Genomic DNA, 12,500 nt, shown 5'->3' with positions numbered 1-12,500 from the left:
ACACACACACACACACATTTAAATACATTTTAACCTCCCCACTGCATGGCTCCTTAGTTCCATGAGCCTCTCTTATCCACTCTGTGTCCTTGCACGTTGCACAGACGTATGTTCCTGCAAATCAGAATCTGTTTGACTATCTATTATGTCAGTCAAGGTCTCTCTCACCAACTCTCCTTCCTCTCTCTATCTTTCCCTCCTCTCTCTCCTTTCCTCTCTCTCTCTCTCTCTCTCTCTCTCTCTCCCCTCCCTCCCTCCCTCTCTCTCTCCCTCTCGCCTTCCCTCTCTCTTTCCTTTTCCCCCTCTCTCCCTCTCTCTCTCTCCCTCCCTCTCTCTCCCTTCCTCTCCCTCTCTCTCTCCAGGGTCTGGAGGGGGTATTGCGCCACCCCTCTGATAACCGGACTCAGATCAGGGAGCTGGCTCAGACGCTCATCGATGGAGGCATCCTGGACGAGCTCATCAGCGAGAGACTTGAGAGCTTCAACACGCGCTACGACCAGCTCAGCCAACAGGTCTGTGAGTGTGTCTGTGAGTGGAAGTGTGAGTGTGTCTCTGTGTATCTCTGTGTGTGTGTGTGTGTGTGTGTGTGTGTGTGTGTGTGTGTGTGCACGTGCACCACAACTGAAGCCACATCCTTCTTACTCAGTCAGTTGGCAGGCCTGTGGTTTGATCAAGCCATCAGTGTCACATCTATGGTTACATAAACTCATAAAGGGACATCACTGCTGATCACTGCTGTTACTGTTAACCGACGTGTTCATAGTTATGGGCGCACTGTGAAACATGTGATGCTGCTGTTGTTGCTGTTTCCTAGAATCTGTCTCCTACTGGTCGTATAATGTAAAAACAGCCTGGGTATAATAGCCATAAGGGAAGGACATCCACAGTCAATGAATTGTCTTATTGTAATGGTTTGCGTATATATATGTGTGTGTGTGTGTGTGTGTGTGTGTGTGTGTGTGTGTGTGTGTGTGTGTGTGTGTGTGTGTGTGTGTGTGTGTGTGTGTGTGTGTGTGTGTGTGTCTGTGTCTAGGCGGTGAACCAGCAAATGGCACTGGAGCAGCAGTTGTTGTCGTTGCGGGACAGTGAGAACACACTCCAGGCGCTACAGGACAATCTCACACAGCTGGACCACACGCTGACGTCCTACCTGACCGACCGCGTCGATGCCTTCCAGCTCCCCCAGGAGGCCCAGGTACACAGACACACACACACACACACACCAGAGTTTCCGCTAGAAAAAAATGGTGCCGGTCAAAGTGACCGGCAGAGGTTTCATTTTCCGGACATTTTGATGATATGCCGGTCAAATATCCTATTATCCCTTCTTAATTAGTCAAACTGAGGAAAACTGGAGACAGGCTATGTAGCTTAAAGAATGGCATAATCTGTATATAATGCAACATGTTCATTAGCCTAACTTAAACATGCCTAACAAGATCTAGCCAGTATCTTTTCATGGACAGCAAGAGTCCGCTTCGTTCGTTGTTTTAAAAAGGCTACGTTGTTTGTTGCTGCTACCCACGTTATCTCAGTGGTGACTGTTTAACTTGCACAGATGTGCACAAGAATGAGCGCTCACACCACTACCCCCTAATGCTATGCCTCTTTATTTGATAACAATAAATTAAGAAATGTTTCCTATTCTGGGAAATGTTTAGTTTCTTTTTCTTTCGGCCGCGGTTCAATGATACCGTTTAATTGTGCCAGAAATTATCCGCGGACCAGTAATCGCCTCGTCGAGGAGGCCCTAACCCTGCAGATCATAGACAGAGAACGCATAAACCTACTGTATGCTTTGGGTAAAGAACACTTTGCATGTCCAATGTACACGGAGAATGACAGTGTCTTGGAGCGGCCGCACCCCCCGCAACTCCACTTCCAATGTCACTGATTCCGACAGATACGCCCGACACTTCTGCTTTTTATCTGGTGGTGGTGGAGTTGACCGGACATCTGAGGCTTCAGACGTTACCAATTTATCATCATCCATCGCGTCTGGCCTCTGAAAAAACGTTTAAGGCTAGTCTGCCTGGGCCTGGCCATGTTTGAACCGCCTCTCATTTGTTCGTTTAACATGGACATTTTAAGCGTGCGCTTCCTATTTGAAATGCAGCATAGGTTATGCGTGTTGTTTAATAACTTTCAAACGGTATAGCCTGTTCATTTAAAAACATAGCCAGAGAACGTATAATATAGGCTTAGGCCTACATATTAAGGCATTCTCAAATTCAGATTGCGTTAGGGGACGGGATTATTAGCCAATTTCAATCGGACAATTTGACCGGAGAGATTTAATTTTGTCGGACATTTCATTTTTTTCCGGCCAATGTTCGGTAATTACCGGACAACTGAAACCCTGACACACACACACACACACAGACACACACGCAGACACACAGACACACAGACACTCTCACACTCTCATGTCCTACCTGAGCGACCACGTCAATGCCTTCCATTCCCCCACAAGGCCCAGGTACAGTACACACACACACACACACACACACACAGACACACACACACACACACAGACACACACACACAGACAAACAGACACACACACACACACAGACACACACACACACACAGACACACACACACACAGACACTCTCATGTCCTACCTGACTGACTGCATCAATGCCTTCCGTTCCCCCACAAGGCCCAGGTACACACACACACACACACACACACACACACACACACACACACACACACACACACACGCACACCACACACACATACACAAGGACTCTCAAACACTTCCAGCCTAGCAACTACATGAACTACACGGACACCACACTCAAGCTTGCACTGACATCCGGTGTCATTTACCAAATGTTTTATTGAAACTCAATTTGATTTATTGAAACACATTTGAAGCTCAAGCTTAGTCTTGTTCTTTAACCCCCACCCCCCCCATCCCCCCCAGCGCATCCAGGCAGAGATCACGTCCCATGAAGCCGCAGTGGAGGACCTGAAGAAGAGAAATGTGGGTAATGCGCCCCCCTCGACACCCGAAGGCAAGGCAAACCGAGGGGGCACCGTGCAGGACCAATTGCAGGTGTGTGTGTGTGTTTATCTTTATGTCTTTCTGCCTGTCTGTGTGTGTTAACTCTTTCTGAAAGATTTTGATAGTCAAAGTCATATTAATTTATGACACGTGTGTGTGTGTGTGTGTGTGTGTGTGTGTGTGTGTGTGTGTGTGTGTGTGTGTGTGTGTCTTGCCCACTCTCAGAGGAAGCTCAGGGAGATCTCCACTAAGTTTCAGCTGTTCCAGAAGCCGGCCAACTTTGAGCAGCGCATGCTGGACTGCAAGCGGGTGCTAGAGGGCGCCAGAGATGAACTGCACATACTCGACCTAACCGACATCACGCCAGAGCACATCCACACACACCTTACCGGCTGTATGGTGAGGACACACACACACACACACACACACACACACACACACACATTCTGCCTGACCACTCACACATACATCACACTTAGGTCTTATCGGACCACACACACATACACCTATCGCACCAGAGCATATCCACACACACCTCGCTGCCTATATGGTGAGGTTTTACACACACACACACATACACACATACACAGGCAGACATCACACACACACACACCGCACATGATACTGACCACTGTGAAATGCCCCATGCATGAACCCACAAATGTGCATTTAGGACTGGATGTATATAAACATTATTGTATTATTATCAACGTGTATATATATATGTATGTGTGTGTGTGTGCGTGTGCAGAGGCTGTATAAGGTGCTCAGTGATGTGAAAATGGAGGTGGAGACGGTAATTAAGACAGGACGGCAGATTGTGCAGAAACAACAGACAGACAATCCTAAGGGCATGGACGAGCAGCTCACTGCTCTCAAACTGCTCTACAATGACCTCGGAGCGCAGGTTAGTGTGTGTGTGTGTGTGTGTGTGTGTGTGTGTGTGTGTGTGTGTGTGTGTGTGTGTGTGTGTGTGTGTGTGTGTGTGTGTGTGTGTGTGTGTGTGTGTGTGTGTGTGTGTGTGTGTGTGTGTGTGTGTGTGTGGTTGTGGTTGTGAGTGATTGTTTTTGATCTATTGCTATTGTGCCTGTGTGTGAAATATTTTCTGGTTACCTTGAGCCAAGGGCACAACTACATACACACACATACAATAAATAAAGTTATTGGGAAAACACTGGTATATGGTATATGTGCTGCACTTGAGTGTCTCTTACCTGTGTGCGTGTGTGTGTGTGTGTCTGTTTGTGTTGTTGTCAGGTGACAGAGGGCAAGGCAGACCTGGAAAAGGCGTTGACGCTGTCTGAGCGCGTGCAGAACGATAGCGCCGCCGTGCAGGACTGGCTGAGTAGCACAGAGGAGCAGCTACAGCAGAGACACAGCACTCACATGCCCGCCGAAACACACACCCAGCAGGCCTGGGCTAACGTAAGTGTGTGTGTGTGTGTGTGTGTGAGGGTGAAGGACCATGTAAGACAGGGAACAAGCATGCCAACTGACACACACACTGAGTAGGCCTAGGCTAAAGTCTGTGTGTGTGTGTTTGCGAGATAGGAAGAAAGAATTGCTGTGGTCAGACCAAATGGTATTTTGTTGCACCTTGCTTGTGCCTCTTTGCTGAAGACAACAGAAGCAGCTGCACTGGACTGTGAAAGAGGATTAGCATTATTTATGTTCTGTGTATTCACTGTGTGAGTTAAGGCTCATCAGTTTACACACACACACACACACACACACATTGACTGGGGACACACACTTTGACTGAAGGTCACCCAGGGCTCATTTATATTGATACTATAAGCAGTTTCTCATTTGAAAGCTTTGTCCTTTGTCCTTCACTCGTCTGGAAAATATTAATGTACGTTTTTTTGTGTGTCTGTGTGGTTGTGAGTGTGTGCACGTGTGCATGTATATGTAATTTATATATGTGTTTGTGTGTGTGTGTGTGTGTGTATGTGTGTGTGTGCATGCACGTATGCATGTCTATGTAATTTATTTGTGTGTGTGTGTGTCTTCTGTAGGGCATCCTGTCGGAGTGTGAGCAGAAGAAGGAGGACCTGGGCCTGCTGGTGGAGAACAGCGCCGCCCTGCAGGCTCTGGTGGAGCAGGGCGAGTCTGCGCTCGAGGAGCGCCTCTTCCAGCTCAACGAGGCCTGGGCGCGTGTCCACAGCCTGGCCCAGGACTGGCTCTCTACACTGCAGGTCAGTCTCCCAGCACGTCCAGACTCTGACATCCTCAGCAGTCTGGACATCCTTAGTTCACAGCGCATTTCCAAGGAAAGTAGTTTTTCAGTGAAATTAAACAGTAGTTGGTACATTAAACTCTTACCGAATGCTTTTCTAAAGTACAGCTAACACATCTTATTTATAAAAAAAGGTTTTACATGCATTTTGTTTACTTTGTTTAAATGAAAACACTCGTCCGTGTCACTTAAAACTGATGCTATCAGCACAACCATTTGCAGAGCCAACCATCCTCTGTCTGTCACTGTATAAAGCTCGCCCCATACGGATAAGTGGTTGTGATTGGTTCCTGGGTCTTTGGTGATTCAGAAATGGACTCAAGTGTGTGTGTGTGTGGTCAGGCCCATCAGAGTGACATGGAGGACTTTGATGAGAAGCTGGCTCACATCAGCACGTGGCTCTACCAGACTCAGATCCGACTGGACGAGGCTGAGAGGCTGCCGCCCGCCCACAGGGAGAGAGAGGTGCAGGTAAGAACTGTGTGTGTGTGTGTGTGTGTGTGTGTCTGCCTGTCTGTTACTGAGGTAAAAGGAAGGATGTGTGTGTGTGTGTGGTTAAAGGTTTTGGTTTGGGGGTGCTAGACTGATGTAGCTTGTAGGAGTATATGACAATGGTTTATGGTATGGTTTAATTAATGAGTGTTAAACCTCTCTCTCTCCCTCTCTCTTTCTCATTCTCTCTCTCTCTCTCTCTCCCTCTCTCGATTTCATTTTCCCTCTCATTGTCCCCAATTCAATTAAATTTGTTGGAGCTTTATTGGCATTACTCAGTGAAGCAGTGTTGCCAAAGCAAACAAATTCTAAGTTAATAATATAAACAGATAAGGTATCTGTTCAGAAAAAAAGAGAAGAAAGGAACCCATAATAATCAATGAAATGATCTATAACAACAATAACTACATCTACAGTATGTAAGTAATTGATATGCTATCATGGATAATAATTTGTGAAAACAAAATAATTTGTGAAACTATGTCCCAATAAACCTCTGAAGTTCGCCTACGAATAGGACCCAAATCTGCCATCTTTGCCCATATAAGGTAATATCAGATCCAACAATGATGGTAACCGGGATGTCCTTATATGGGCAAGATGGCAGCTATTGTGTCCTTTTTGTAGGCGAACAGAGGTCTATTTGAAGGGTGACTCACTTCCTTAATTTAAGTTGACCCACTCTCTCTCTCTGTACCTTGAATTCAATTCAACTCTCTGTCTCACTCGATTCAATTCAGTTCAGTTCTATGCGCTATATTCACATGGCCGTTGTCTCTCCCCCCTCATTTAGTCGCTGTGCTCTGAGCTGGAGGGGATGACCGTGCGTGTCGGGGGTGTTCGGGAGCGCGCTCTCCTGCTCATCACGGCCCGCGGCCCCGCATGCAGCGACACGGTCGAGCCCAAACTGACCGAACTGAGCCGCGACTTCAACAAGGTGGCCCAGCGCATCAGAGCTGCACAGGTACACACACACACGCGCGCGCGCGCGCCCGCAAATACATACAGCCATACTCAGTTTGCAATAACATTGGTTGTGCTGTTTAATGGATGGATGAAATGGTATGCCAGCTCAACCATGGGAAAGACTGGAGTTCAGGTCTGTCTGTGAGATAATTGTCCAATTAATAATAATCAATAAATAATAATATCAATAAATAATCAATAAATAATCTTAATAATATCAATATGGATGATTGATGACCAATACTTGAATGGGATTAATCAATGATAATATATCTAAACAGAAGAGATTATTAGTTATAATTATGTTGTGCATGCATGTGTATGGCACTGTAATCATCTAACAACTTGTGTATGTCTCTGTTTTTTTTTTGTGTGTGTCTGTCTGTGTGTGTGTGTGCGTGTCTGTCTGTGTGTCTGTGCGCGCGTATGTGTGTGTGGGCTGTAGGTGTGTGTGGATGAGGAGTGTGTGGAGGCAGCAGAACAGCTCCAGCAGTTTGAGTCGGATCTGCAGGCTTGCATCTGCACCCTACAGAGCCAAGATACACACACACCAGATGAAGAGAAAGTACGAACACACACACACACACACAAACACTCACACATGCACACAAACATCTCTTTATCAGTTACCATGTGACGGAGCTATAATGTAATCTACATCAAGGTTATTCTACTCCAGCAAAACTCTTCCAAGGACACACACACATACACACACACACACACACAGACACACAGAAGAAGACACAGGGGAGCATACGCATGCACGCACACACACATTCCTACACACACATTCCAAAGCACTGAAGGTCATCTAGATAGAGCTCATTCACACTTCTCACTTGGCTCAGGAATCTTCTCCCCTATTTCTTCACTGCGTGTGTGTGTGTGTGTGTGAGTATGACAAATGCTCTACATGTATTGTGACGTGTGTGTTCTCTTGCTTTGTTCTGACTGCTCTCTTGTTCCTCTGTTTGTCAAGGTGATTTGTTTGTTTGTTTGTATGTTTGTTTGTTTGTTGTTTTTGCTTTAGTTTTATTTGGCTTTTTTTCTCATAATTTCTTTGTATGTGTTCTCGTTCTCATGGTGCGTGTGTACGTTTTTGTGTGTGTGTGTGTGTGCGCGTGTGTGTGTGTGTGTGTGTGTGTGTGTGTGTGTGTGTGTAGATGGACGAACAGAAGGCTCGTGTGGAGGAGCTGTTGAGGAGAGGGGAGGAGGTACTCCAGCTGACCCCAGAGGAGGATCGGAGACAACTGCTGAGAGGGAAACTACTCCTTTTACAGGTACACACACACACACACACACACATAGACTCTGACTCAACCATATATACACACACACACACACTGATACACACCCACACACGGTCAGTGTGTATTCTCACAGTCCTTCTCCTCCCTCTGCAGGAGGTGTGTATGGACAAACCTGCTGCGATGTCTGAGGACTCCTCCTTTCTTTCTCTCCCCGCGGCTGAAGCGACGGAGGAGGAAGAGGAGATGGTGCTGGCGGATGAGGAAGAGGGCTCCTTTTCTCGCCTATCGTCGCTCCCTCGCTCTCTCTCTCCGTCCTCCTACCTGCTGGACATCAACAAGCTGCTTCTGGCCATGACCGACACAGACCTCCTGCTCAACTCCAGCGAGCCCAGCACTGGCCTCTACGACAACTTCAGCCTGCAGGAGGACACGCTCCGGGTACGTGTGTGTGTGCGTGTGTGTGTGTGCGTGCGTGTGTGTGTGTGTGTCTGGTGCAGTGTGTGCAATTTTTAAAATTTATTTACAGTCAGTATCAGACCAACCTGTACGCATTCTGCGTAGCAACCATGCATTTTCACATCAAAGTACGCCAGCACGTTTTGAATTTAAAACTATGCAAAAACAAGCAGACACCCAACTTCTCCGGAAAGTTCCCTGAAGCATGTGAATTAGAATCTCCCACAAATCTATTCTATGCAAGGGTGAGATGCAGAGAGAAAGCGACAAGTGAGAATGACAGGCAAAACATAGTGGCCTCGCTTTCTGCTATTTTATCTTCAGCCAGCGGTGGGTTAAATGAAAGATGAGGTGAGAAATGTGCAAATTCGCGTTCCCCAAGCTGCCGTTTTGCGAAACTAAAAAATCTCCATATTTTCCATATGTCGCTGATGGAAGTTTTCATAACAAAAGGTGCTCAGAGAGCACAGACCTTTCCAAGGCCAAATGCAGCCATTAGCAACAAGTCTGAAAGGACCTAGGCTACATATTTTGAGCTGCTCAGTGATGAGTGTGCGAATTTGTTTTTCTTTAAACATATTCTTCATAATTAGCGCGAAAACAACCTAGAACAAATATTAGGCTTCCAGACTATCGATTTTGTTGCGATAATCTAATCATTGCAGCCTCACAGATGGCAGAAAGACACCGCCATCTGAAAGAAACTGAGTGTATGTGCAAGTGAAATTCTTTAAAAGCAATCAGTAATTTGTATTAGTCAGAAGGTAACAATTGAACATTGAATGTATTTTTTTTTCTAAATGAAATAAATAACAAAACAAAACAAAACATGTAGGCTGTTGTGAGTTAAGGGATAGACTGCACACTGACAACAGCAGATGTCCATAAGCCTCTATCTACTGTAGCCTATATCTAGGTGAATTAAATATGTTGATATAACATCAGGGATAGATGTATTTCTTTACAAAATAAATATTTAATAATAATGGATTAAAAAGATGTAATAATAGACCAGACATGATTGAATAAAGACCACATATAAGAACATGGACAACATATCCACATCAGTCCATATCAGGACCAGTGTTTTTTATAGGTCAGGATTTTTAGGCTCTATAACAGATTGTCAACATTATAGAGCTACTGTAAAAGATTCCGTTTGCACTTTCAGGAACACAATGGATCAAATTTAGATAGATATCCGACATTAAAGATGGGCCGCTATCCAAAATGTATCTTGCGAGTATGGCAATGCCAGTTTTCGGCTCGAGGCGCTACTCAAAACAATTCTTCAAGATTGGCTGGTCTGCAGTATGTACAATATGTGTGTGTGTGAGTGTGTGTATGCAGTATATGTTTTTGTGTGTGTTTACAGTAGACTAGTGCAGTGCCTGTTCAAACATGCCATTCCTGTAGAAAACCTGTAGCCCAATTACATGCTCGAAGGAATGCCTTCTTTAAAAATAGCATGATAGGGAAAACATCATTCCAGCTAAGCATTTGTGAGAATGTAGCCTCGTGGTCCAGGAGAAGCAGACAGGTTTAGGTGTAAAAAGGTTTATTGACTCAGCGGATATACTCCGAAAACACCCGTGAAAAGTAAAAAATATTAATTACATAAAAACAATGACTCGTAGACTAGACAAAATACAAACAAAAACGCGGAGTCACACATTGGACTATAATAAGCACAATCATCCCAACCACTCACAGCAGTGTCAGGTACGCACAACATGTGCAATTCTAGAGGACTCACCTTCTCCCTCCACAGGGATTTAAAGTGATCAGGTGACCTCCCCTAATTGAAAAAACAGGCCTGCTCCTTATTAGGCTAATCAGCCAATTTGGGTACCCAGGGGCACACACCCCTTCTTGCGCCTCCAGCGCAACTACACAAACTAAATCAAAGAACCTGCAGTTGAAATCATAACACGATCACTGGCAGAAAACTAACAGTAACAGAATCTATGCACTTTGCCAAAGGAACATACCACCTACAATGAAAAAACATGCCAAAAAACATAATTAACTATAAACATAGTGACAGTGTGGGTCACTCTGTCACAGCATTCAATAATGAATACTGAATATTACAATATATTAACCCATAATTATTAATGTGCAGTAGCCTAAGCAGGCATGGCTGCATGTGACATTTCTACAAATCAGAATGACATAAGCCTAACAGCTGTTTTGAGGGCTATATTATTGTTAAGCTTATTGAATAACTTCCTGATACTGAAGACAAACCATTTTGTGGAATGATGCATCATCGTTTGAGATTTGCAACAATGTGACTCTCTGGTAGGCTAGCCTAGGCCTAAGTGACATCACGCTCTGTCTGCCACTTGTTGTCTGTAGCTGATCAAAATGACATAAGTACGGTGGCCGACAGGTGCAAACAACGTGCAATTTATGACAACAGATGTAAATCAACAAAACACATGCAAATAGACAAAACACAAACAACTTAAGAAAACATTTTCATCTTCATTTGACAACACGTGCACATCATTTGCGCTGCTCAACGCGCTGCAAATTCAGAAAACATTTACATTTCAGAAACTAGCTGCCAATGCACAACACGCAATTCAGAAACGTGCTACAAAAAAAAATCATAGGTTAATAGGTTGCGAACTACATACGTACAGACCGTAAAGGAGAGGTGTTCATCACTTTTAAGTGCCATTAAAATGTTAAGATAAACCCAAATACTTACATTTCAAGCCAGATTGGTTTAAATCGTTGTAAAACCATTGGTAGCACAAGTCTCGTCGCTCTGTCTGCAACTCGTTGTCTAGCTGTGTGGCACGTCTTGTTGTGTGTTTGTTTGTTTGTTTTTGTGAGAAGGACAGCATGACTAAGAGGTATCGATCAACTTTATTACGATCAACTTTGATCATTTTCATGGGCAGCTTTTTTGTCTGCATCTGTCTGTCTGTCTGTCCATTTGCCTAACTCTGTGTGTGTGTGTGTGTGGTTCAGAGTGTGAAAGAGAATCTGGAGCGCCTGGGCGAGCAGGTGGCCGTGATCCACGAGCGTCAGCCGGACGTCATCGCCGAGGCCAGCGCACAGGAAGTGATGCACATCTCCGACGCCCTGAGTCAGCTCAATGTCAGTTGGGACCGCCTCAACCGCGAGCACGCTCGCCGCAAGGGGTGAGTGAGCACACACACACACACACACACACACACACACATACGCACACATACACACACACACACACACACATACGCACACATACACACACACACACACACACATACGCACACATACACACACACACACACACACACATACGCACACATACACACACACACACACACACATACGCACACACACACACACACACACACACACACACATACGCACACATACACACACACACACACACACATACGCACACATACACACACAGCTCAAAGCTGAGTGGGACTTCCTTAACTGTATGTACGTAGGCCCTCCGCAAGGGTTGAGCACGCACACGCCCTTAAACTTATTTTTCTTATTTCTCAGTAAACGTCCTTGCTTTTGAAATATCATGATCTTAATTTTATTTACATTAACTGTGAGGGACATGGCATGGCAGTATTGACGTAAAGCCGATAAACTTTGTTGCAGTCCCTCTCTCTCTCTATTATGTGCATTTCCACTCCAAGAGGGAACACACACACACTCTGTAATACTCTCACACACACATTCCATGAAAGTTGCGTATACATCATTCTTTGAGGGGAGAGTGTAAGCTAATGTTAAGCACAGCCGTGCGTGTGTGTGTGTGTGTGTGTGTGTGTGTGTGTGTGTGTGTGTGTGTGTGTGTGTGTGTGTGTGTGTTAGATAGATCTTGCTCAGATACTCTCAACCCTTACAGAGATGAAAGGATCTTGTGAGTTCAGCTGAATTCACACTCTCTCTCACACACACACACACACACACAGAAACACACTGACCGCAGTTCTGTAATCACTGCATATCTTCAAAGCAGAGTCAGTTTATCTCTGTGCTATGTTTTGCTGCACTGTGTGTGTTTGTGAGAGGGAGATGCTGACCCCATTTCTCTTATCTCATCAGCATCGAGTGAAG

General features: G+C 45.2%; 1 protein-coding gene across 7 annotated transcripts in view; it reads left to right on the top strand.

The window, feature by feature from the left end:
• utrn (utrophin) overlaps nt 1-12,500 on the top strand; it is a 170,893-nt gene that overhangs the window by 63,738 nt on the left and 94,655 nt on the right. For all 7 annotated transcript variants that reach the window (XM_076272512.1, XM_076272509.1, XM_076272508.1 and 4 more), the window contains 13 exons: nt 363-512; nt 1,034-1,195; nt 2,934-3,065; nt 3,240-3,413; nt 3,766-3,921; nt 4,272-4,439; nt 5,033-5,212; nt 5,596-5,724; nt 6,539-6,709; nt 7,157-7,276; nt 7,875-7,991; nt 8,115-8,399; nt 11,403-11,575. In XM_076272512.1, the coding sequence (XP_076128627.1) occupies nt 363-512; nt 1,034-1,195; nt 2,934-3,065; nt 3,240-3,413; nt 3,766-3,921; nt 4,272-4,439; nt 5,033-5,212; nt 5,596-5,724; nt 6,539-6,709; nt 7,157-7,276; nt 7,875-7,991; nt 8,115-8,399; nt 11,403-11,575 (2,117 nt within the window). The remainder of the gene's footprint in view (nt 1-362; nt 513-1,033; nt 1,196-2,933; nt 3,066-3,239; nt 3,414-3,765; nt 3,922-4,271; nt 4,440-5,032; nt 5,213-5,595; nt 5,725-6,538; nt 6,710-7,156; nt 7,277-7,874; nt 7,992-8,114; nt 8,400-11,402; nt 11,576-12,500) is intronic.

The sequence above is a fragment of the Alosa pseudoharengus genome, unplaced genomic scaffold, assembly GCF_046254945.1.
Source record: "Alosa pseudoharengus isolate Yale_2024_CS ecotype anadromous, Long Island Sound unplaced genomic scaffold, YU_APseudo_1.1 YU_APseudo_1.1_scf_7, whole genome shotgun sequence".
NCBI classification, from domain to species: Eukaryota; Metazoa; Chordata; class Actinopteri; order Clupeiformes; family Clupeidae; genus Alosa; species Alosa pseudoharengus.
Note: the sequence above shows the minus strand (reverse complement) of the source record. Positions and strands in the feature narration are given on the sequence as shown.